Source organism: Scyliorhinus torazame, chromosome 22 (assembly GCF_047496885.1).
Source record: "Scyliorhinus torazame isolate Kashiwa2021f chromosome 22, sScyTor2.1, whole genome shotgun sequence".
Classification (NCBI taxonomy): domain Eukaryota; kingdom Metazoa; phylum Chordata; class Chondrichthyes; order Carcharhiniformes; family Scyliorhinidae; genus Scyliorhinus; species Scyliorhinus torazame.
The window spans coordinates 94,128,098-94,152,049 of NC_092728.1; the positions used below are offsets into that span (position 1 = coordinate 94,128,098).

A 23,952-nucleotide genomic window follows, 5' to 3' on the forward strand; every position below is an offset into this window, starting at 1 on the left:
CCCACACGTGATCCATGTCGGCCCCGCCCTCGGTACTGGGCGCCGTTCGCCCCGCCCCGCCCCCCCGGCAAGTGATCTAGATCCACCCCACCCCCCCCAATTACAGGACGTGATCTTCCACAGACGACGCGCCGGGCGGCCTGTGTCACGTGATTGACCTTTCATCATGGCCGCCCCCTGGAAGGTGACAGGTGTGTGTTTGTGCGGTGAGAGATTGTCTTTATGTGAGGTCCGGTGCTTTTTTTTTGTGGGGGGGGGGGTCATGTTCGCCCCACCTCCCCCGAATGCTTTGTTCCACTGATGCGAGATTAAAAGAGGACCCCCCCCCCCTAACTATATTTTCTGACGCTGGAATGTGTCTTATTTCAAGTGATTTAATCGATAGCCCACCCCTGCTATTCGGAAAGAAACACGACCCCTGGGATCCGCGGGCTGCCGAGCTTTTTTTTTTTTGCTCCCTCTCGCCGCGGCTAAAACTGTTATTTCATAAACAGCTGATCTGACAGGTTTATTTTCTTAGACACACCTATTTTTTTTTTTTAATTCTGACTGGAGGATTAGGGTGTAGCCGGAATCGAATGAACACTCCTCTATTGATCAAACTCTGACTGGACGGGCAGGTTTACTGTAACTATCCCGCTTTATAGTCCAGACCAGTCTTTTGCTATTTTTGGCTGACGCAGCTGTTGGGTCAGTTGAAATTGGAATACTGTATTTTTGATTTAGTTATTCACTTTTCTTTATTTTGCCTGTTGGGCAGTCTGTAGAGGGCATGTAGAATCTATTTCCTGCTTCTTGCTAAGCATATTTGGCCAGTGAGTTGCTGTCAGCTATTTCTAGCTCAATACAATAATCTTCAGCCAGAAGTGCCAAGTGGATGATCCATCTCTGCCTCCTCCAGAGGTCCTGATCGTCATAGATGCCAGTCTTCAGCCAATTCGATTCACCCCATGTGATATCAAGAAATGACTGAAGGCACTGGTAACTGCAAAGGCTGTGGACCCTGACAATATTCCGGCAATGGTACTGATGACTTATGCTCCAGGACTTGCACCCCTAGCCAAGTTGTTCCAGTACAGCTACAACACTGGCAGCTACCCAGCAATGTGGAAAATTGCCCTGGTATGTACACAAAAAGCAGGAAAAATTCAACCCTGACCAATTATCACCCTATCGGTCTGCACTCAATCATCGTAAAAGTAATAATTGGGTCATCAACAGTACTATCAAGCAGCATTTACTTAGGAATCAATGGGAATCAGGGGGGAAACTCTCCACTGTTTGGAGTCATGCTTAGCACAAAGGAAAATGGTTGTGGTTGTTGGAGGTCTGTCATCTCAGTCTCAGGACATCACAGCAGGAGTTCCTGAGGGTCGTGTCCCAGGCCCAATAATCTTCAGCTGCTTCATCAATGACCTTCCTTCCAACACAAGGTCAGATGGTGGGTGGGGTGTTTGCAGATTATTGCAAAATGTTCAGCACCATTCATGACTCCCCAAACACTGAAGTAGTCCACATGAAAATGCAGCAAGACCTGGACTGTATCCAGGCTTGGGCTGACAAGTGTCAAGCAACATTCCCGCAACACAAATGCCAGTCAATGACCATTCCCAATAAAAGAGAATCAAACCCTCGCTCCTTTACATTCAATGGCATTGCCATCACTGAATCCCCCACTATCCAGATCCTGGATATTAGTCTTGACCAGAGGCTGAACTGGACTCGCCATATAAATACTGTGGTTACAAGAGCAGGTCAGAGGTTAGAAATCCTGCAGCGAGTAACCTGCCTCCTGACTCCCCAAAGCCTGTCCACCACCTACAAGGCGCAAGTAAGGAATGTGCTGGAATACTCCCCACTTGCCTGGATGAGCGCATCACCAACAACACTCAAGAAGCTCGACACCATCCAGGACAAAGAAACCAGCTTGATTGGCACCCCTTCCACAAACCTTCACTCCCTCACCACCGACAGGCTCCTTAGACAGCACCTTCCAAACCCACAACCACTACCATCGAGAAGGGCAAGAGCAGCAGATTACTGGGAACACTATCACTTGGAAGTTCCCCTCCAAGTCACTCACCAACCTGACTTGGAAATATATCGCCATTCCTTCACTGTCACATGGTCAAATCCTGGAACTCCCTCCCGAACAGCACTATGGGTGTACCTACACCACATGGACTGTGTGGTCCAAAAAGGCATCTCACAGTAAGAGCAGTGTGTATCATCTACAAGATGCAATGCAGGAGGCCCATTGAATAGCACCTTTCAACCCCATAAACCCTACACATAGAAGGATACGGGCAACAGGTGCATGGGAACACCAGCTCCTTCAAATTTCCCTCTAAGTCACACAATCTTAACTTGGAACTATCGCTGTACCGTCACTGTCAAATTCTAGAATTCTCTCTCACAGCACTTTTGCTGTTTCTACACCGCATGGACTGCAGCAGTTCAAGGAGGTGGCTCATTACCACCTTCTCAAGGGCAATTATGTATGGGCAACAAATCCTGGCCTAGCCAGCGAAGCCTACATCCCGTAACAAATGAATTTTTTTAAAATATAGCAGTTAGCCCTACCCCCATGTCTCGCTCATCTAGAGCAGGGAGGTTCCCCTTGATGCCCTGATCAATATTTATCTCTGAACTATCAGTAAAGCAGATTATCCAGTCATTGTTTAATTGAAGATTGCCGGACTTTGCTGCGTGCAAAGTGGCTGCCAGGTTTCCCAAGCTGCAACAGTGACTACATTTAAAAAGTATTTGCTTGGCTGTGGAGTGCTTTGGGACACCTGAGGATGTGAAAGGCACTATATAAATGCAAGTTTTTCCTTCAAGTAATAGTCTGATTGCTTAAAGATATTATCTGTAAACTGTAATTTCTCATTTAGCTTGCCTGCACATTTTTAAGGACATCACAGGAGTGCTAATGATGTTCAAAATAAAAACAGTTGTTTACTGATTTTCTCCAAATATGTCTGGGTATTTTGGAGCTCAATGTTTGCTAATTGATTTACTGATTTTCTCTTCATTTGTATTATTTTTTTAAAATTTCCAATTAAGGGGCAATTTAGCTTGGCCAATCCACCTACGTTGCACATCTTTGGGTTGTGGGGGTGAGGCCAACGCAGACACTGGCAGATTGTGCAAACTCCACTTGGATAATGACTCGGGACCTCGGCGTAGTGAGGCAGCAGTGCCAACCACTGCACCGCCATGTCACCTGACCTCTTCATTTATATTATAACCTGGGCTTTCAAATTGGAACTAAAACCTGGCTTTAATAAGCCTTAATTATAAGCTTCATTCAGAACAGAACCCTACTCTTGAGAACTAAGCAATAGTCCCCAAAGGTTTCATTTCCAGTAAAAGGAATTGTATTTTGTGAAAAGGTTTAAATTTATCCGTATGCACAAAAGAAATCAACTAACACATTTCAAGGGGTTTACAATCTGTCAGAATTTCTTTGTAATAAAAAACTTCCCATGACACCAATTAAATATCCTGCTGTTCATTCGCATGATTTGGCTGTTTAAAATATATGCTTTCAAAAATTGTAATATATACCTTACCAGCAGAGATATGAAATTAAAACATAAATCATATGTTACAGATATCCATGAATGATGACAGAAAGATGAAGGACACAATTAGCCCTTCAATAGACTTTTAGACCTGAAAACAAATCTTTGGGAAATGGGGGAGAAAAGCCCAGGAAAGCATTGACTAAAATGTGCCAATCACAAAAGGCAGGAAGCTGAACAATTCTAATTTTATTTGGCAATTCTTGGTCAGTGAGGAGAGTCATTCGCCCGACAACCGGAAATTCCCAATGTCAGTGGATCTTTACATGGCCCGCGTCCCGCCTATAGCGATCTTGCGGTGGGCAGGCCGGATGAATCCAACCCCTAATCTGGTTTAAAAAAGCAAATGGAATATAGGCCATTATCTGAAGAGGGCTGGAATACAAAGTGGTAGATGTTATGTTACAGTTGACAGAGCTCTGAATAGGACTCGAACTGCATTCCTTTCTGAGCACTGCACCTTTGAAAGGATACATTAGCCCTGGAGGTGGTGCAGCACAGATTCGCCAGAGGGACACTGGGGCTAAAAGTGTTAAATTATGAGGGCAGATTGCATGGTGTTCCCTCGGATATTGAAGGTTAATAGAAGATCTAATTGAGGTGCATAAGATTATCAAAGTTTTTAATAAGGTAGGTAGATAGAAACTCCGGTGAGGGAATGCAGAAGAAGGGGATGTAACGTTAAAAATAGAGCTTGATGATTTAGAGAGGAGATCAGAAAGGACATGGGGTAGTGAAAGTCTGGAATTCTTTTCCCCAAAAAGCTGTTGCGGCTGGGGCAATTAAAAATTTCAAGACTGAGATTGATGAATTTTTGTTAGGCAAAGGCTTGAGGGGTTACAGAATCTGGACAGGTAGCTGGAATTACGATTCAGATCCGTCACAATCAATTGAGCGACGCAACAGGCTTGAGGGGCTGAATGGCCTACTCCTGTTCCGATGTCGCAACAGAGAACACAAAACCCAGAAGCAATTCATTTAAGCACGTTTATGATGGCAGGAGTTATATCTTGCATCCGCTGAGTGGAAGATTCCACAAATAGCCTACCCTCTTTATCACTGAAATAGATGTTTCCCGATTAACTCCACAGACAGACGGTACATAGAACGATAACTGAAGCCTGCCCAGCTACCTTGAAAGTGGTTGTTATCTTTTAAATTCAGCAAAATGGTGGTATTGGAAAAAACAATGATGTTACTGATTCTGCTTCAACCAATTGTTTTCAGTAGAATTTTATTTAATTCCAAACTGGAAATGAATCGGCTCGTGGATCCCTTAATTCCATGTGTTTTAATCTGATGGCATATCCAGGCTGAACCACTACCACAAGCTTCCTTCTAAAGCACCACCCAGGGGGAGCGCACCACCCAGGGGGAGCGCCAAAATCATTTGAAAATCTCATATTATTTCTGTTTGTCTGGGGGGGGGGGCGGTTTGCCGGTGGTGAGGAATGTCACCTGAGCATGAAATTCATCGGCAAATTGATTCAAACTGGAGCTTAGTTTCAGACTGCACCGTGTTTGCCTGCTGATCTCCCCAGTACAAAGTAAGCTGAATGAAAGACAAACATTAGCAAACTTGGTGGGTCTAACGAATTGTTAAATTTCACCCCTGTATCTGACTTACTGACATTCATTTGACTGATGCGCAGATGGATGAAAAATCCCTTCTGCAACATTTGGCACTATTATCTTATAATCTATCTGTAACTAATGCAGTGTCTACGTTCCGATCTTTGTTCCAGGTCTGACAGTCAGTTAGATGTACCCAGTTACAAAAGTTGGAAGAAAATGCAATCAGACAAAGGGGACATTTAAGCGAAGAATTGTTAGCAAATGGAATGGAACCTCAAACACTTTGCCGGATTCTAGGGTAATTAAACCTTTCTCGGTACTGTGTACGTCGGAAGAGAAGCCTGCAGCAATGTTGCAAAATCCTGTCTTTGTGGAGTCTTTCATTGTCTTCATCATCGTGTTGTCTGTCCACGCTGTGATCTGGAACACCTTTTCCTGGTGCACGCTCGCCTTGGCGGTTCAGGCTTACTATGTTCAGCACAAGTGGGACCGGCTGCTGAAGTCCGGGAATGCTGTTTTCCAATACAGGACGGCCTATAGCAGTGGCCTGCTGCCGGCCAGCGTGGTTTTGCCTCTGCTAGGAATCGTGCTGAAGGAGCGGTGGGCGATGGTCGGCAACGTACAGTTCGAGCGGTTCTGCGTTGTGTGTTCGGCTGCAGGAATGGCTATTGCTCTCTTCATCTCACTGCTGGGTCTGGGCCTCACAAAGCCACTGCCCACTAATACCAGCATTGTGTACGGCTTTGCAACCTGTGCCATAATGTACGCCCTGAAGCACACTCTTTCGGTTTCCGAGGTCATCGAAATCTTGGAGGTACTATTGATTTTTGTCTATCTCTCCCTCATTGTCCTTTATATCATGCCACGGAGCTTCACCCCAGGAGAAGTTATGTTGTTCTTGTCGGGTTTGAGCATAGTCACCAACCAGCTCATCAAACGTTCTTTGAGTTTCGGAGACGGCCACTATGATCCACTTGCATCGTTCCTTTTGGTGATTGTGGTTGGGACGGCCCTTCTGGGATTGGTTTTCACCATTTTGTACTGTTTTGTGGACTCTAACACCTGGGTCTCATCACTGATTTTCCACGTGACTACAGTTATCTTTGGATCGGGAACCATGGCCCTCTGGTTCTACCGACTGACCAGGAACCATCTTTTCGCTTGGCTTCTCAACTTCCTCACATCCACCAGAACCAGGATCTACCTGCTTAGCTACTGGATCACACTGGCATTCCTGGCTTCACTCATTGTCTTTCACCAGAACTGTAAGCAATCATCTGGATCTAAAGAGTACAAAGCTTCCACAGCCATGCGGAAAAGCTTTCACATTGTTATAGTGGCAACCTACATCCCAGGCCTCATCTATGATCGTCCGCTACTCTATGTTGCTGCCGTGGTTTGCTTTGCCGCATTTGTGCTGTTGGAGTATATAAGGCATTTCAGGATTAAACCACTTGGAATGGTGTTGAGTCCAATGCTTGCCACGTTTCTTGATGAGCGTGACAGTGGCCCTTTAATCCTGGCGCACATTTATCTGCTGCTAGGACTGACACTGCCTGTATGGCTGTTCCCTGGAGTGTTTGCCCCACAGAGTGTTTTTCCAGGGGAGGTAGCACTGGCTCCCTATGCTGGAGTCCTGGCCGTGGGGATTGGCGACGCCATGGCCTCTGTTATTGGAAGCACGATGGGAGAGGTTAGGTGGCCTGGAACGAAGAAGACCTTTGAAGGGACAGCAACCTCCGTCTTTGCCCAGATCATTGCTGTTGCTTTAATTCTGATCTTTGATAAAACAGTGAGTCTGAATGGCAGCTACACCTGGATTGTGGGGTCTATTGTCATAGTCTCCCTGTTGGAAGCTTACACCAATCAAATAGACAATCTTTTATTGCCTTTGTATCTTTTCCTTATGCTGATGGTTTGAATTAGATAACTGCTGTTTTCTAGGTACAAGGGCAGTATTCCTTCAGCTGAAATATAGAAACATTCAAAATGCCACCATAAGGAGGAAATCATATTCAGAGGTGACTCCGAGCAAGTTAATACCTAATTGATAAATTATTAATTTAAGGCGATGGTGATCTAAATACAAAATAATATATTACGGCTTCCCCAATACCAAGTTCATATAACAATGTGAAATTAAGCCATATGTACTTGGAAAGTCCCCCAGTTTATTTCCTGCTTTATACTGAATTAACTAGCCCCCACCCACCCCCCAATCATTATAGTGAAGTAGAAAGCCATTCGACCCTTGAGTCTGCACTGACCCTCCAAGAGAGCATCCTACCTAGGCCCATACCCACACCCTATCCCCATAACCTAGTAACCCTGCCTTTTGGACACTAAGGGGCAATTGATCATTGCCTCTCCACCTAACCTGCACATCTTTGGACTGTGGGAGGAAACCGGAGGAAACCCACGCAGACACAAGGAGAATGTGCAGACTCCGCACAGACAGTCACCCGAGGCCGGAAATAAACCCGGGTCCCTGGCACTGTGACGCCCCCATAAAAATATATCAGCCAAGGGTTTTCACTCCTCAAAATCTATAAAGAAAGAATCTTAGTTAGAACAGATGAATGAAGAAACATCAGAATAATATATGGCCACTGTTGGCTTCTTTCATCTGCACCTCAACATAAGACCAATTTGAAGAGGGGAAACCTGTTGAATGGTACTTTTCAGATTGGTAAGAATGGAACCAAAGCCCTCGCACCATTGATGCAATCGTGTCAATCTTTATATTTCTGACGCTTAATTTACTACGACTGCTTTTTGTTTTTCACCCAATCGGAAGCCATATTTTGTAATAAATAAAACACTGCAGCTGTTGGGAATCTGGGAGAGAAACCCAAATTGCCGGAAATGCTTTTCCGGCCAGGCAACAACAACTGAAAGAAAAAATGTTTAAGGATTAATCTAATAAATGTTTTGATAATTGGTGAAGGTTAACCTTTACCCTGCTTTACAAATATTCCTGACATGCTGGGTTTAGCCAGCATTTTCTGTTTTGTAGCAGATTTCCAGCAGCTACAGTCTTTTTTTTTGTTACCATTGCGGATCACTGTCCAATGACTCCTGTTGTTGGACAGTTCTCATGCGGATATTGGGTAAGGATAGGATTGGGTTCAATATGAAATGCTCTTTCACTAACCCCACCCTGCATTATCAAATGGAGAAGACTGGAGGGTTGAAATGATAAGACTTTGTTTTTAAAAAGAGCACGTATTGACTAAAGACAAATATTTTAATCGTACTGTCAACCAGCAGATCTAATCATGATAGAATCCCTACAGTGCAGAAGGAGGTCATTCGGCCCATCGGGTCTGCATCGACCATTTGAAAGAGCTTCCTACACAGGCCCAATCCTTGCCCTATCCCTGTAACCCCACATAACATTTGAGCACTAAGGGACAATTTAGCTTGGCCAATCCACCCAACCTGCATATCTTTCGACTGTGGGAGGAAACCGGAGCATCCGGAAGAAATCCACGCAGACAGGGAGAGAATGTGCAAACTCCACACACATAGTCACCCGAGGTCGGAATCAAACCTGGGCCCCTGGCGCTGTGAGGCAGCAGTGCTAACCCGCTGCGCCACCGTGATAGTAGAATGTTGTGGATTTCCACTGCTGGTAAGCAGATGTAGACCCCACACCTGAAAACATCTGCAAATATGGTAGGACTGAAGGTTTTACTGAGTGTAAAATCATGGCTGAATCCTGTAGGCCATACATATTGGAAAATGCAGTGAACATTCGTTCCTAATAATGGCAATCAACCAGGATTAGTGCTAGAATAACCTGCAGTAATGCAGAATCACACTCACAAAGCGTACAGGATAATATGTGTTCTACAACTGTGTAAGCAGAAGCAAATTGTAACCTGTCACTGGGGAAAGAAGCACTGAGCAAACAGAAGGAGCTTCCTCCGAGTAAGTGAAGGGGAGATTAGGCAGGTAGAGGAATTGGTGAGTCGCTCAATCCCGGTCACCCTGTCCACCTTACAGGAGCTATTCCACAAAATAATCAAGACTTGGAAATCAGCTGCCAATCGTTCAGCAATGATTGGTGCCTTGTCCTGAATCATACATAATAACTAGGAGCAGGGAGTAGACCATAACTCTCCTCGAACCTGACCCACCATTAATTAAGTTCATGGCTGATCTCTCTTCGTCGCCCTTTTCCTGCACACTCCCCATATCTTTCAATTTCCTGAGTGACCAAAATTCTACCTATCTCGGTCTTAAATATATTCAACAATGGAGCATCCACAACGCTCACCCTTTGAATGAACAATTTCTCCTCTTCTCAGTCCTAAATGATCGGAGCCATAACCTGAGGTTGTGCCCCCATGTTCTGGCTACCCCAGGAAGGGGAAACAATCTCAGTGTGCCCTGTCAAGCCCCGACCCTAAAAGCTCTGATTTTGGATTTGTGTAAATTTGTATGTGATTATTCCCATATGAAGGTGGATCCATTTCCTATGTTAAAGGCACTGTTTAAATAGTTTTTAATGCCAGGAGCATAAAGAGCGGCGAAGGACAGAGATCCCCACGAACCAACCTCTTGGACCTGTACGCACACCCACACACACACACACAACAACAAAAAAGCTTACAAATGTCCTTCAGTCATTAAAGAACAAAATTGCAATTACAATTCTGCACTAATTCATGTAACTTTGTGTTTTGTTCTTGCTGAGTGGGTCAGGTGTCACATTCCACATTTCACCCAGTCAGATTTTTGTTTCCTGATTTTGGTGGTAGTTTTCAGACCTACACCCATCAGAGAAAACTTAATCTCTTGGATGAAAGGGGGAAAAACAATCGCTACCTCATAATAATTGACCAGTGGACTTTTTAAATAGACATTTTTTGGGGGTGAAATATTGCTCCTTAGGTAGAACATGAGTTTTGTGAACTAGGGTTGCGCTGATCAACTATCAGTTTAAACAGTTGCTATTCACCTTATTTTCAATATCATGTACATTAAATAAGTTACATTAGAAAAGTCTGACTTTATATCCAGGATCAATTAGTGGATTGAGCTAGGCACCGAGGTCACAGTTGCTATCTCGTGACGCCAGTTGAGAAACATGGCAAGAGTGGACATCGGGTAGCTTCAAGCTTGGCTGTGACATGTTTGTGGTAAAATAGGCTGGCAATGCTTGACTACTGGTTTATGAAGAATGAGCACTGGGCCAGGAACCGGATGGATGTTGGAGTGATTGCCTGCAGAGGAAACCAAATAGGTTTCCATCGAAGTTTCTGCCGAAAGTTAATGTTCCAGACTTGTATTTCATTCCAAACAAAAGATAAGCACAAGTCGTAGAATGCAACAAGAAGGCAACTGTCTCTTATCAACTCAGTCTGCTGGAGGACTGATCAATTCAAGCGCCGTCCCTTCCATGCCATGTTGGAGCACTTTAACCAGGCAAGATGAATATTTCCCACAGTTGGATGATTTTTCTTTTATTTAAGCGATGTTCTGCACTGCAAAACGATGATTTGAAGAAATTTACTGAAGTGAGATTTCTGGATTGTAAACTTTTGATAAGATGCATGTGCAGGTGTTTATAATGGAACATAGCATTAGGAAATAGAAGTTTCTGCGGGTCTACAAAACATTTTTAAAATCATGTAAAAAATATCTATAGTTAAAATATCACTGGCTGAAATTACTTAAAACGTGCTTTGTTAACTACTAAGGTGATGTGTAAAAGGCAACTTCATGTAGTTTGCATGATGCCCAACAGTTAACCGTAAAGTTTTTTTTTTAATGATGTTGCCCTGATAATGGACTCATTTTCACATGGCTGTTGTCTCCAGTTACGAGTTTGAGTGATCCATGAGAATTAGTTTCTATAGCGTCTTATCCCTTCTGCCCCTATTCCAGTATCATCTCTGCTTCCTCCTACACTGCCTCTTACACCCTCTTCCCCTTGCCCCCACTACCATCAGAGAAAACCAGAGAATCCCTCTGCATGCCACATTTATTTATCTGGACCTTCACGGCCACCAACACCCACATGATCACCATCATTGTTATCCACAGAGGAAACACAAGATGTCTGGAATCATCCCTCAAGAACTATTGGAATGAGGAAGGGAGAAGATGAAAGGAAGCCGAGATGAAACTGGAAAAATTCAAAGGCAGCCACGTACTCTTAATCCCCAAGCACACCGACATCTAAATAGCCCTATGTAAGGAATTCACAATTTTAGCACTTTAGTTCAAACTCCCACTTTAGGGCCACACAAGTAAGGCGATTAATCAAACCCCCTCAACGCTCATTGCTTCTGTTCCCATGCTAGCCACCTCCATTGATGCAACATATTCTGTGTCTTAGTTGTACTTGTGGTACAGATTGTAATGTAGTTAATATGCAAACCTCTTTGCTCCCCCACCCCACCTTCAAACGGGCCCCAGTTCAAATGTCCACCTCTGTTTTAGCTGCCCTTCATCTATGTTTTGATCACCTTCCATGCTCTGCTTGTATTGGTGTGAAGTGTAAAAAGCTTGCACTGTATTTATTGAAAGTGTAAAATGTCACGCAATAAATTAGAACTTATTGATCATTCGGGTGGCTTTAATGGTTTTCTTCCTTTTTATAACATTAGCTCCTCTTCACAATGTCCGGACCAACAAGACAACAAAAGGTGTAAACAAGTTCCCCAAGATTTGATTGATTCTCATGAATATTTGGGTACCTAAGTGAGATGCACAACTTACCGTAATTTCTCCTGGGATTACTACAGTTGACTGAAATAAGTAACTTCAACAAGCTCCTTTATTAAAAGTTGTGCATTACATATTTCCATCAGAACAGATTTGTTTGAATGAATTTAAATTCTTAAAATAGGAGCAATAAAGCAAAGCACAGGACAGATGAACTGTACCGTAATTCTGGATATGGTAAAATGGGCGGCTACTCCAACTCAGTCAGAATGACAGAGTGGGGGGCTGAGCAGAAATACAGCTGCAGAGGGTTACAATTTATATTACCTGAATTTGTGAGCATTGAGTGGAATAGCCAGTTTATCGTAGCGAAATTTACTTTGTAAATATACCCCCCAACAGCATAGGTGTGTGAAGTTGTTCCTCTCCCAAAATAAATCCAATTAAAAATATACTTTCCAGCTAACAGCACAAAACAATAGTACACCTTGGTTATTTTGGTATTCTGTTGACACTGGGTAAAAAGATGAACTTTCAAGTGTGCAGACGTTGGAATGGTAGTTCTGGAGTTGGCTGCAACCTGGAATTGGAGAAAAAGCGTGTTCAGCATATCTGTCTAAACAATGATCTAAACTTTATTAAACCATACATTGTCTCATATTATCGAATCATAGAATAGTACAGTATGGAAGAGCCCACTCTACCTATCATGCCTGTGTTAGCTCATCGATACGGTTATCCAATTAGTCTCACTTCCTTGTTCTTTCCCTGTTAAACCTTCTAAAATCTTTCCCTTTCAAGTGTATGGAAGGCATTAGCTATGAGGAGCGGTTGAATAAACTCGGTTTGTTCTCACTGGAACGACGGAGGTTGAGGGGCGACCTGATAGAGCTCTACAAAATTATTAGACAAAGTGGATAATCAGAGGCTTTTCCCCAGGGTAGAGGGGTCAATTACTAGGGGGCATAGGTTTAAGGTGCGAGGGGCAAGGTTTAGAGGACTTGTACGAGGCAAGTTTTTTGCACAGAGGACAGAGGGTAGTGGTTACCTGGAACTCGCTGCCGGAGGAGGTGGTGGAAGCAGGGACGATAGTGACGTTTAAGGGGCAGCTTGACAAATACATGAATAGGATGGGAATAGAAGGATACGGACCCAGGAAGTGTAGAAGATTTTAGTTTAGACGGGCAGCATGGTCGGCACGGGCTTGGAGGGCTGAAGGGCCTGTTCCTGTGCTGTAGTTTTCTTTGTTCTTTGTTTGTTTATTGAATCCCCGTTTCTTTTTAAAAAATAAATGTTAAAATACCCAATTATTTTTTATCCAATTAAGGAGCAATTTAGTGTGGCCAATCCACCTACGCTGCACGTCTTTGGGTTGTAGGGGTGAAACCCACACGGACAGGGGGAGAATGTGCAAACTGCACATAGACAGTGACCCAGGGCCGGGATTCGAACCCGGGTCCTCAGCACCCTAGGCAGCAGTGCTAACCACTGCTCCACCGAATCCCCATTTCAAAGTTTCAATTCAATCTGTTTCCATCTCCCTTTCAGACAGTACGTCCCAGATCACAACAATCGTGTTTTTTAAAAAAAGTTTCCTCATGTCGTCCCTGGTTCTTCTACCAATCAGCAAAAGTGTGGAGCCCAGAACTGAATGCAAGCTGAGAACCAACCACTGCTTTATACAAAGAGAGAGAGGGAGAGAGAAAGGCTTCACATAACCTTCTTGCCGTCATTGATGAAGCTTTTATTTGAAACAGCATTCTCAACTTGTCCTTAAAAGATTTGCGTAAATACGTTGCCAGGTTTCTGTGTTCCTGTACTTCCTTTAAAATTGTACCATTTACTTTGTGTTGCCTTTCCTTATTCTACTGCATTCAGAGAAAAGTTTGAACGAGGAAAGACCATTTGTGCTGTAATGGTCAGCCTGTCTGGTCCTACAATCCCTTCTTTAGCATCTAACTCTGTTTTGAACCTACCTACGGTGCTATTGCTTCTACCGCTTCTTGTGGCAATGATTTAACTTAAATCTGTGAGGGTTGTCACAGATGAATAGCCAGTACATCATGGCAAAATTTACTTTGTAATAATAATATTTATTATTGTCACCAGTAGGCTTACATTAACACTGCAACGAAGTTACTGTGAAAATCCCCTAGTCGCCACACTCCGGCTCCTATTTTGGTACACAGAGGGAGAATTCAGAATGTCCAAATTACCTAACCACCTCTTTCAGGACTTGTGGGGGGGAAACCCACAGCAGACACGGGGAGAACGTGCAGACTCCGCACAGACAGTGACCCAAGCCGGGAATCAAAGGTGGGACCTTGGCGCTGTGAAGAAACAGTGCTAGCCACTGTGCTATCGTGCCACCCTCGAGATACACTCACTACACCATAGGTATGTGAAGTTGTTCCTATCCCAAAATGAACCCAATTAAAAACACTGGACATGTTATCACTTAGCATAGTTTGTCACTGGTTTCCTCCTAGTTTTGTACATGTCCCACATTTATTATACTGGCTTTAAATGTATCTTTTCATTCATTTTAATTTGCCTTCTCTGATCAGACTTTCCTGGTTGAATTTGAAGTGATATTCAGGGACTTCCAAAATGACACTATGAGATAGTCACATATGAACACTTAGCAATTTATTTGACATTTCTCTCTCAGGCTTAACATGTAATCGATTTATTCTTCAAAAATCAGGAGTTTATAATATCCTTGTATAACTTCAAAACCTATCTTTGGATGTGCATCTGATCGAAACAAACTGTAAACTGGATATGAAAGCATAATTCATAGTTTCCACACAATACCACTCAGATTTCCAGGCTTCAATGTAACCAGCATGTATTTTCAATCTTATTTTCTAATTCACTGAAAACATTCTCTATTTGCTGCTGAGTGATCTCATGAATATTAACGCAATGTTAATAACATTTATAAAAAATGAATTATGCTCTGGGTCCCTGTCCGTGTGAAGTTTGCTGATTCTCCCCTTGTCTGCGTGGGTTTCACCCCCACAACCCGAAGATGTGCAGGGTAGGTGGATTGGCCACAGAAAATGGCCCCTTGGAAAAAAAATTATTGGGTACTCTTTAAAAAATTAAAAATTTTTATGAATTATTCTTTCATATGCCATTAGGTTTGCTTCATGTGTACAAGCATATTTTTAATGTTTAAAATTGCGCAATTGCTTTATCAACACGTTGTGATGAATAATACCTCCATTAAAATAGCAGAGTAAGATGGAAATATGAAGTATTTGTACCTTAGTATCCCCAAACATAATTGTATGACTTGAATTTATGCCACCTGATATTTGAATTGGATACTGTATTGAAATTAGCCAGCTTCAGTTGAGACGAGGGATTAGAATTTTTCTTTTTAATCTTCCCATCAATTAAAAGAAAAGGGCCAAACAATGTCTGCCAATTAAAGAAAGCGCCAGTTATCAGAACTGGCATAGATGGCTCAGCCATCTTGGAACCCTGGAAGAATGAACAGTGAACAGGCCCTTCGGCCCTCCAAGCCTGCGCCGATCACGATGCCTGTCTAAACTAAAACCTCCTGCACTTCTGGTGTCCGTATCCCCCTATTCCCATCCTATTGATGTACTCGTCAAGACGCCTCTTAAATGCCACTATTGTATCTGCTTTCACCACCTTCCCCGGCAGCGCCTTTCAGGCACTCACCACCCACTGTGTAAAAAGCCTGCCTCACACATCTCCTCTAAAGTTTCCCCCTCGCACCTTAAACCTATGTCCCCTAGTAGTTGACTTTTCCACCCTGGGGAAAAAGCGTCTGACTCTCCACTCCGTCCATGCCACTCATAATTTTGTAAACCTATCAGGTCGCCCTCTCAACCTCCGTCGTTCCAGTGAAAACAATCCGAGTTTATCCCACCTCTCTTCATAGCTAATACCCTCCAGACCTGGCAACATCTTGGTAAACCTCCTGACACATCCAGTGTGAAACTATTGCCTTCCATTTCCCACTCCAAATGGGAAGCATCTGTGTGACCTGCGCCTTTAAATACTGATGGTGTAAATTCAGTCCCTGGACTTCCCTTCCTAGGGTGGCACAGGTCACTGCTCGCCTAACTGACTCAAACCGTCCTGTTTCCTGACCACTAGTTCCGATCATCAAAATGATGTCCGGTGGGGATGGAGGCAGGGGTGCGCTTTATCATTCGTCAAAAGAGTGTTCCACTCTCAGCCAGTAGATGGCGCCGTGCACAGCAGCATCGTCCCCTCCTGTTGGATGCAAAATCATCTTGACCTTTGGATCGTTCATCAGCTGGCAACAGACTGACACACCGATTAACTGCAGTAGGATCGACAGTTTTCGACAAGGTCATTCAAAGGGAGAAACACTGAGCAGGAAGCAGCAGAGGCGGTTACATAAAAAGGCGAAAAAACGAACCCAGCACCGAAATGTTGCAAATGTAACTCGCGTCACGCATGCGGTACAAAGCAAAATCCTCACCAGTTATCCTCACTCCAGTGACAATCCTGGGATTCCATCAGGTGGAAAGTGTAGACGTGCCTTGATTTATCTGACGTGTTGGGACCACTTTTGTGCACAACCTCCCCGTGAATGAGGATCAGCCCACCTGTGTACAGAAAATCATCCAGCAATAGGCAGGTTGCCTTAGTTACGCTCAGACAGTATCTTATTCAAATTCAGATTCTGCTTCAGAACAATTGATATTTATTAATTTCTGTATTTGTATTGCAGCATCGTTAAAATTAAAAATGAATGATTCACTGCCTCCAGTAGCACCGAGACCCAAAAGGGTTTTCTTCCTCCCCCCCCCCACCCCAGAACTGCCAGTATTGGGCGCCTCATGTTCCAAATACGTTCTTGCTGCAGCCTGGCGGGGCCACACTCCCCAGAAATCCAGACTTCTGCGCTGCAAACGTTTGGGGACCATCCCAACACCCAGGCAGATCAGCAGGAAACCTGCAACTTCGAGTCACGAATGCTATTTGTAAACCGGCCCTCCTCCACCGCGATTGAGACAAATAGGGAGCATCTGCAATGCTCTCACATTGCGGAACCACCAGGTAATTTTAATACTGTGTCTCCCGCCAACACAAGATGGCCGTGCAAAGTGGCCACCAGTACCTAACTGTGCATGCGTACTGGCCCACACTGGTGATATGCATGTACACATCAATGTCGCTGGTTGTCTATCAGTGCAGATAATTATTGGTATGACCTCCGACCAGCAGATGGCGATAGAGATCAATAATGTCACTCGAGACACCCACCAGTTGGTAGTAAGCTGTACAAGAAGATAGTCGCACTTCGAGTAGCTCCAGGAGAATTCACTGAATTGATTTAGTAGCCATCGTCTATATTACAGTTCGTTAGTTTTCTTTCCATGCGTTTATTAATAAATCTTCTTTCTCGTGAAGGAACTACATGTTCTGTGTACATCATTACAAAGGTTATATCGCAGACCACAACACACACAAGTGCAGAAGTGCGATTACGTCACTCCCCGTGTTCTGATATAAAGTCAGAGTTTTACAGCACAGTCAGAGGCACTTTGGCCCATCATGTCTACGGCCCAGCTGTGAAAATTCTATGTCTCTGTTCTAATCCCGTTTTCCAGCACTTGGTCCGTAGCCTTCTTTGCTCGTGTTTCAAGTGCTCATCTCAACGGGTCTCAAATGTTGCGAGGGTTCCCGCCTCCACCACCCTTTCACCTGAGTTCCAGATTCCCACCAGCCTCTGGGTCAAAAAGTCCCCTCAGATCCCCTGTCTATCTCCTGCCGCTGACCTTAAATCTATGCCCACTGGTTACTGACCCGAAGGTTTCTTCCTATCTGTGTCGCGAAACGTTTTTACACCTAAATCGGCTGCCCCCCCACCTCCGCCTTCTCTGCTCTAAGGAAAAACAACTCCAGTCTAACCAGTCTCTCTTCACAGCCGAAACGCTCCAGCCCAGGCGACATCCTGGTGAAGCTCCTCTACACCCTGTCCAGTGCAATCCCATGGTAGGAGATTATTTCCTGTGGTAGAAATTCATTCCATCACCTTATTCATCACGTTAAACTGTAGGTGTACTACAATGCTTTGTATGTACAGTGCCACGAATCATGATGCAGCACCAGTTAAAACTATAGGGCGCTATTCTCTCCCCGCCCCCCACACCGGGTGGGAGAATCACCGGGGCGCCACGCGAATCGCGCCGCCCCGACTCCCGCACGCAATTCTCCCACCCCCCCGGAAACCAGCGGCGCACGATTCGCACCGGGCCGCTCGGAGAACCGGCGAGCGGCGATTCTCCGGCCCGGATGTGCCGAGCGGCCGCTACGACACGACAGGTTCCCGCCGGCACCGTCCACCCCTGGTCGCTGCCGGCGGGAACTCTGCGGGAACGTTGGGGGGGCGGCCTGTGGGGGAGGGAGGTGGGCTCCTTCACCGGGGGTTTGGCCCGCGATCGGGGCCCACCGATCTGCGGGCCGGCCTCTTTCCACCCCCCCCCCCACCCCCCCCCCCCCCGGGCCTACCTCCTTCCACGTGCGGCCCCAGAACACCCGCTCCATGTTGGTGAGGGGCCGGTGTGCGTAAAACCCCATCCTGCGCATGTGCGGGTTCGTGCGGCGCCCATTTGGCGCCGCGTAAGGACGCTGGAGCGGCCAGAATAGGTCGGGTCGACTTCCGGGTGCGGCTATGCAGAGCTAGGTCGCATATTCGGCAGCTCCTGCTTGGAACGGACTTTTGGGCTCTTTTACAGGGCCCCCACAGCATTTGTTTGACATTTCCCAGTGTGGGAAGAAGGCTGCAATATTCCCCCGACAGTGTCCCCCAGGAAGGGTATGTCTCTTGGTTGCCAGACATGCAGAAACAGTAAAAGATTTGGCTGCAACTGCAGGATAAACAGGGCCTCTTCCAGCATGCAGGCGGGGGAAGGGCAAGCTTAAAGCTGCAAGCTGACCTGAGGGCCTGTATCAAAAGTGAATTCTAGCAGCAGAGGGAACAACTGTGAAAAGACCTCATCAAGGCCACTGAAGGGACTTCCGGTTGCGGTGATGCCTAGCTAGCCGCACGCTTCGGCGGCTCCAGCTCCGACGGACCTTCGGGCTCTTTTAAGAGCCCCAACGGGGAATTTTTCGACGACGCAACCCGGTGTGGGGTGTGTGAGAAGGGAGTCCCCCCCCAAACGAAAGAGGAAAAAACCGGCGGCGGCGGCTGCAGGGTGAGGAATCGTCGACCAAAGGGTCAGAAAGAGAAGTACAAGATGGCGGCGGAGAAAGCGCAGGCGACATGGGGGCCTGAGCAGGATGAAATTGTGAGACGGTGCGTGGAGCTGCTGAAGAGGGAGGTGCTGACCCCGTTGCTACAGGCAATTGAGGGGCTCAAGGAGACATTAAAGACCCAGGAGACAGAGCTCCGTGTGGTGGAGCAGAAGGTGACAGATATTGAGGACGAGATCCTGGGCCTGGCGGTTAAGACACAGACGCACGAGGCACTTCATAAAAAGTGTACTGAAAGGATCGAAGCCCTAGAAAATGGAGCGCGAAGGAAGAACCTTCGGATACTGGGTCTCCCTGAGGGTGTGGAAGGAGTGGACTGTGGAGCGTATGCAAGTACGATGCTGAGCTCACTGATGGGTGCTGAGGCCCCTACGGGCCCCTTGGAGGTGGAGTGGGCAAATCGGATTCCGGCGAGAAGACCAAAAGCGGGAGAACCACCCAGGGCGATAATCGTGCGATTTTACCGCCTTAAGGATAGAGAAGAGGTCCTGAGATGGGCTAAAAAGGTGCGGAGTAGCAGATGAGAGAATGCAGTGGTACGGGTATACCAGGATTGGAGTGCGGAGGTGGCGAGAAGGAGGGCGAGCTTCAACCGAGCCAAAGAGGTGTTGCATAAAAGGAAGGTGAAGTTTGGGATGCTGCAGCCGGCAAGACTATGGGTCACGTATCAGGAGAGACACCATTATTTTGAGACGGCGGAGGAAGCATGGACCTTCATCAAAGAAGAGAAATTGGATCGGAACTGAGGGACTGATGCTGCAGGAAATGTTATTGTTAATGTTACGGTGGAAGTTAATTGAGAAGTAAACAGGGAAGGGGGGAGACATTGGGGAAATGTGGGCGCCGGTGAGGGGGGAAAGACGGGACATAGTTGGAGAATGGGGAAGGGGAGGGGGAGGGGAAAGGGAGCTGCGCCATAAGAGGTGGGTCAGGTAAAGGGATGTTCCCGCACCAGAAAGAATAAGGCGGGAAGACAGGCGCAAGGCGGATGGGAGTTCCCCACACGGGGGGGGGTCGAGGAGTGAGCAGGAGTAGCCGGGGTCAGTTGAAGTCAGCTGACTTACGGAAGTAATATGGGGGGAGCAATCATGCTAGAAAGAGATCTAGCGGGGAGGGGGGGAGGGAGGGGGGGGAGGGGGGGAGGGAGGGTGGACAACTGGGTTGCTGCTGCGGAAATTCAAAAGGAAATGGCTAAAGAGTGGGTGGGCGGGGATGGTGTGCGACGCTGGGGGAGCGAGCGGGAGCGCAGAGGCGGGATATGGGACTGGCCTAGAAAAGGTAATGGCTAGTCGACACGGGAGGGGGGTAGGTAGCCCCCTAGTGAGGCTGATCACGTGGAACGTGAGAGGCCTGAACGGACCGATAAAAAGGGCCAGCGTGCTCGCGCATTTGAAAGGACTAAGGGCAGACGTGGTTATGCTCCAAGAGACGCACCTAAAGGTGGCGGACCAAGTTAGGCTAAGGAAAGGATGGGTGGGACAGGTGTTCCACTCAGGACTGGACGCAAAGAATAGAGGGGTGGCCATTTTGGTGGGGAAACGGGTAGCATTTGAAGCAAAGAACATCGTAGCAGATAGCGGAGGTAGATATGTAATGGTGAGTGGCAGGCTGGAGGGAATGGAGGTCGTGTTGGTTAACGTGTATGCCCCAAACTGGGACGATGCGGGATTTATGAGACGGATGCTGGGGCGTATACCGGACCTGGAGGTAGGAAACTTGATTTTAGGAGGGGACTTTAATACGGTGCTGGACCCGGGGCTAGATAGATCCAGCTCAAGGACCGGAAGAAGGCCGGCAGCGGCCAAGGTACTTAAGGGGTTTATGGACCAAATGGGGGGAGTGGATCCATGGCGATTTCTTAGACCTAGGGCTAGGGGGTTTTCCTTCTTCTCCCATGTCCATAAAGTGTACTCCCGGATAGATTTTTTTGTTTTGGGAAGGTCGTTGATCTCTAGGGTGGAAGAAGCGGAGTACTCAGCCATAGCGGTTTCGGATCATGCCCCACATTGGGTGGACCTGGATTTAGGAGAGGAAAGGGAGCAGAGAACACTCTGGCGATTAGATGTGGGACTGATGGCGGATGAGGGAGTGTGTGCAAGAGTGCGGGGGTGTATTGAGAGATATCTGGAGGTCAATGACGACGGCGAGGTCCCTGTGGGAGTGGTATGGGAAGCACTAAAAGCGGTGGTCAGAGGAGAGCTGATCTCCATTGGGGCCCACAAAAGGAAAACAGAGGCCAAGGAAAGGGAAAGATTACTGGGGGAGATTTTAAGGGTGGATAGGGAATTTGCAGAGACCCCGGAGGAGGAATTGTACAGGGAGAGGAGACGACTCCAGACGGAATTTGACCTTCTGACCACCAGAAAGGTGGAGGTACTGTGGAGGAAGGCACAGGGGAGGAGGTATGAATATGGGGAAAAGGCGAGTCGCCTGTTGGCTCATCAATTGCGAAAGAGGGCAGCAGCGAGGGAGATAGGAGGAATTAGAGACGAAAGGGGAGACACGTTGCGAAGGGCAGGAAAGATAAATGAGGTGTTCAAGACCTTCTATGAGGAACTGTATAGGTCTCAACCCCCAGAGGGAGAGGAGGGGATGCGGCAGTTCCTGGACCAATTGAGGTTCCCGAAAGTGGAGGAGCGGGGGGTGGTAGGCCTGGGGGCACCGATTGGGGTGGACGAGGTTATTAAGTGACTGGGAAGCATGCAAGCAGGGAAGGCCCCAGGACCAGACGGGTTCCCGGTGGAGTATTACAGAAAATATTTGGACTTGTTGGCCCCGTTGATGGTGAGGACGTTCAATGAGGCCAGGAAAGGGGGGACTCTACCCCCGACGATGTCGGAGGCGACGATATCGTTAATTTTGAAGAGGGATAAAGATCCGTTGCAGTGCGGGTCCTATAGACCCATTTCATTATTGAACGTGGACGCCAAATTGTTGGCAAAGGTACTGGCATCGAGGATAGAGGACTGTGCCCCAGGGGTGGTGCACGAAGACCAGACAGGGTTCGTAAAAGGGAGACAACTGAATGTTAACGTGCGACGACTATTAGGGGTGATAATGATGCCCCCAGTGGAGGGGGAGGCAGAGATAGTGGCGGCAATGGATGCAGAGAAGGCATTTGATAGGGTGGAGTGGGAGTATTTATGGGAAGTGTTAAGGAGGTTTGGGTTTGGGAACGGGTTTATTAGCTGGGTTAGACTTCTTTATGGGGCTCCAACGGCAAGCGTAGTTACAGGTCGACATAGATCGGAGTATTTCCGACTATATAGGGGAACAAGACAGGGATGCCCGCTGTCTCCATTGTTGTTCGCGTTGGCAATTGAACCTCTGGCCATGGCGTTGAGAGACTCCAGGAAATGGAGAGGGGTGATTAGAGGGGGAGAAGAACACCGAGTCTCGTTATATGCGGATGACCTATTGTTATACGTGTCGGACCCAGCGGGGGGGATGATAGAGGTTATGCAGTTCGGGGATTTCTCGGGGTATAGGCTAAACATGGGGAAGAGTGAATTATTTGTGATACATCCAGGGGACCAGAGTAGAGAGATAGAAGGCTTGCCTCTAAGGAAAGTGGAAAGAAACTTCCGATACCTGGGGATTCAGATCGCTAGGAGCTGGGGAACCTTGCACAGACTTAATCTGACACGGTTGGTAGAACAAATGGAGGAGGACTTCAAGAGGTGGGACATGCAGCCTCTATCGCTGGCGGGCAGGGTGCAAGCAATTAAGATGATGGTCCTCCCGAGGTTCTTATTTGTATTTCAATGTCTCCCTATACTAATCACCAAGACCTTTATTAATAAAATAGACAGGAGCATCACGAGCTTCGTGTGGGCAGGGAAAGTTCCGAGAGTAAGGAGGGGGTTCCTTCAGCGTAGTAGGGACAGAGGAGGATTGGCACTACCGAACTTGGGCGATTACTATTGGGCCGCCAATGTGGCAATGATACGTAAATGGATGATGGAGGGTGAGGGAGCGGCGTGGGAAAGACTGGAGAGAAAGTCCTGTAAAGGGACGAGTTTAGAGGCGCTGGTGACGGCGCCGCTACCGATCTCACCTAAAAAGTTTACCACGAACCCGGTGGTGGCGGCAACATTGAATATCTGGGGACAGTGGAGGCGACAGAGAGGGGTGCGGGGAGCCCTGGTGGGGTCCCCAATCAGGAACAACCATAGGTTCGCCCCAGGAAGAATGGATGGAGGATTTCAGAGCTGGTACCAGTTGGGAATTAGGAGGGTGGGAGATTTATTTATAGATGGGACTTTTGCGAGCTTGGGAGCATTGGAGGAAAAGTATAAGTTGCCCCGGGGAAATTTCTTGAGATATATGCAGGTGAGGGCATTTACTAGACAACAGGTGAGGGAATTTCCGTTGCTCCCGACACAGGGGATACAGGACAGGGTGCTTTCAGTGGTGTGGGTCGGAGAGGGCAAGGTGTCAGAGATTTACCGAGAGATGAGGGAAGAGGGGGAGGAGTCGGTGGGCGAACTAAAAGGAAAGTGGGAAGAAGAACTAGGGGAGGAGATAGAGGAGGGTATGTGGGCTGATGCCCTAAGCAGGGTAAATTCCTCTTCCTCATGCACCAGGCTTAGCCTGATTCAATTTAAGGTGCTACACAGAGCACACATAACGGGAGCAAGATTGAGCAGGTTCTTTGGAGTGGAGGACAAATGTGGGAGGTGTGGCGGGAGCCCGGCAAACCACGCACATATGTTTTGGGCGTGCCCGGCACTGGAAGGGTATTGGAAGGGAGTGACGGGAGTGATTTCGCGGGTGGTGAAGGCCCGGGTCAAACCAGGCTGGGGGTTAGCTCTATTTGGAGTTGCGGAAGAGCCGGGAG

General features: G+C 46.8%; 2 protein-coding genes across 3 annotated transcripts in view; one reads left to right on the forward strand and one right to left on the reverse strand.

Moving 5' to 3' along the window:
* Positions 1–87: 87 nt before the first annotated feature.
* On the forward strand, positions 88–11,742 carry dolk (dolichol kinase). Its single transcript, XM_072488623.1, has 2 exons — positions 88–191; positions 5,333–11,742. The coding sequence occupies exon 2, from the start codon at positions 5,350–5,352 to the stop codon at positions 7,081–7,083; it is 1,734 nt and encodes a 577-aa protein (XP_072344724.1). The 5' UTR covers positions 88–191; positions 5,333–5,349; the 3' UTR covers positions 7,084–11,742.
* phyhd1 (phytanoyl-CoA dioxygenase domain containing 1) overlaps positions 11,731–23,952 on the reverse strand; it is a 57,950-nt gene continuing 45,728 nt past the window's right edge. For both annotated transcript variants that reach the window (XM_072488626.1, XM_072488624.1), the window contains 2 exons: positions 16,330–16,456; positions 11,731–12,420 (listed from right to left, as the gene is read on the reverse strand). In XM_072488626.1, the coding sequence (XP_072344727.1) occupies positions 12,375–12,420; positions 16,330–16,456 (173 nt within the window). In that variant the 3' untranslated portion in view covers positions 11,731–12,374. The remainder of the gene's footprint in view (positions 12,421–16,329; positions 16,457–23,952) is intronic.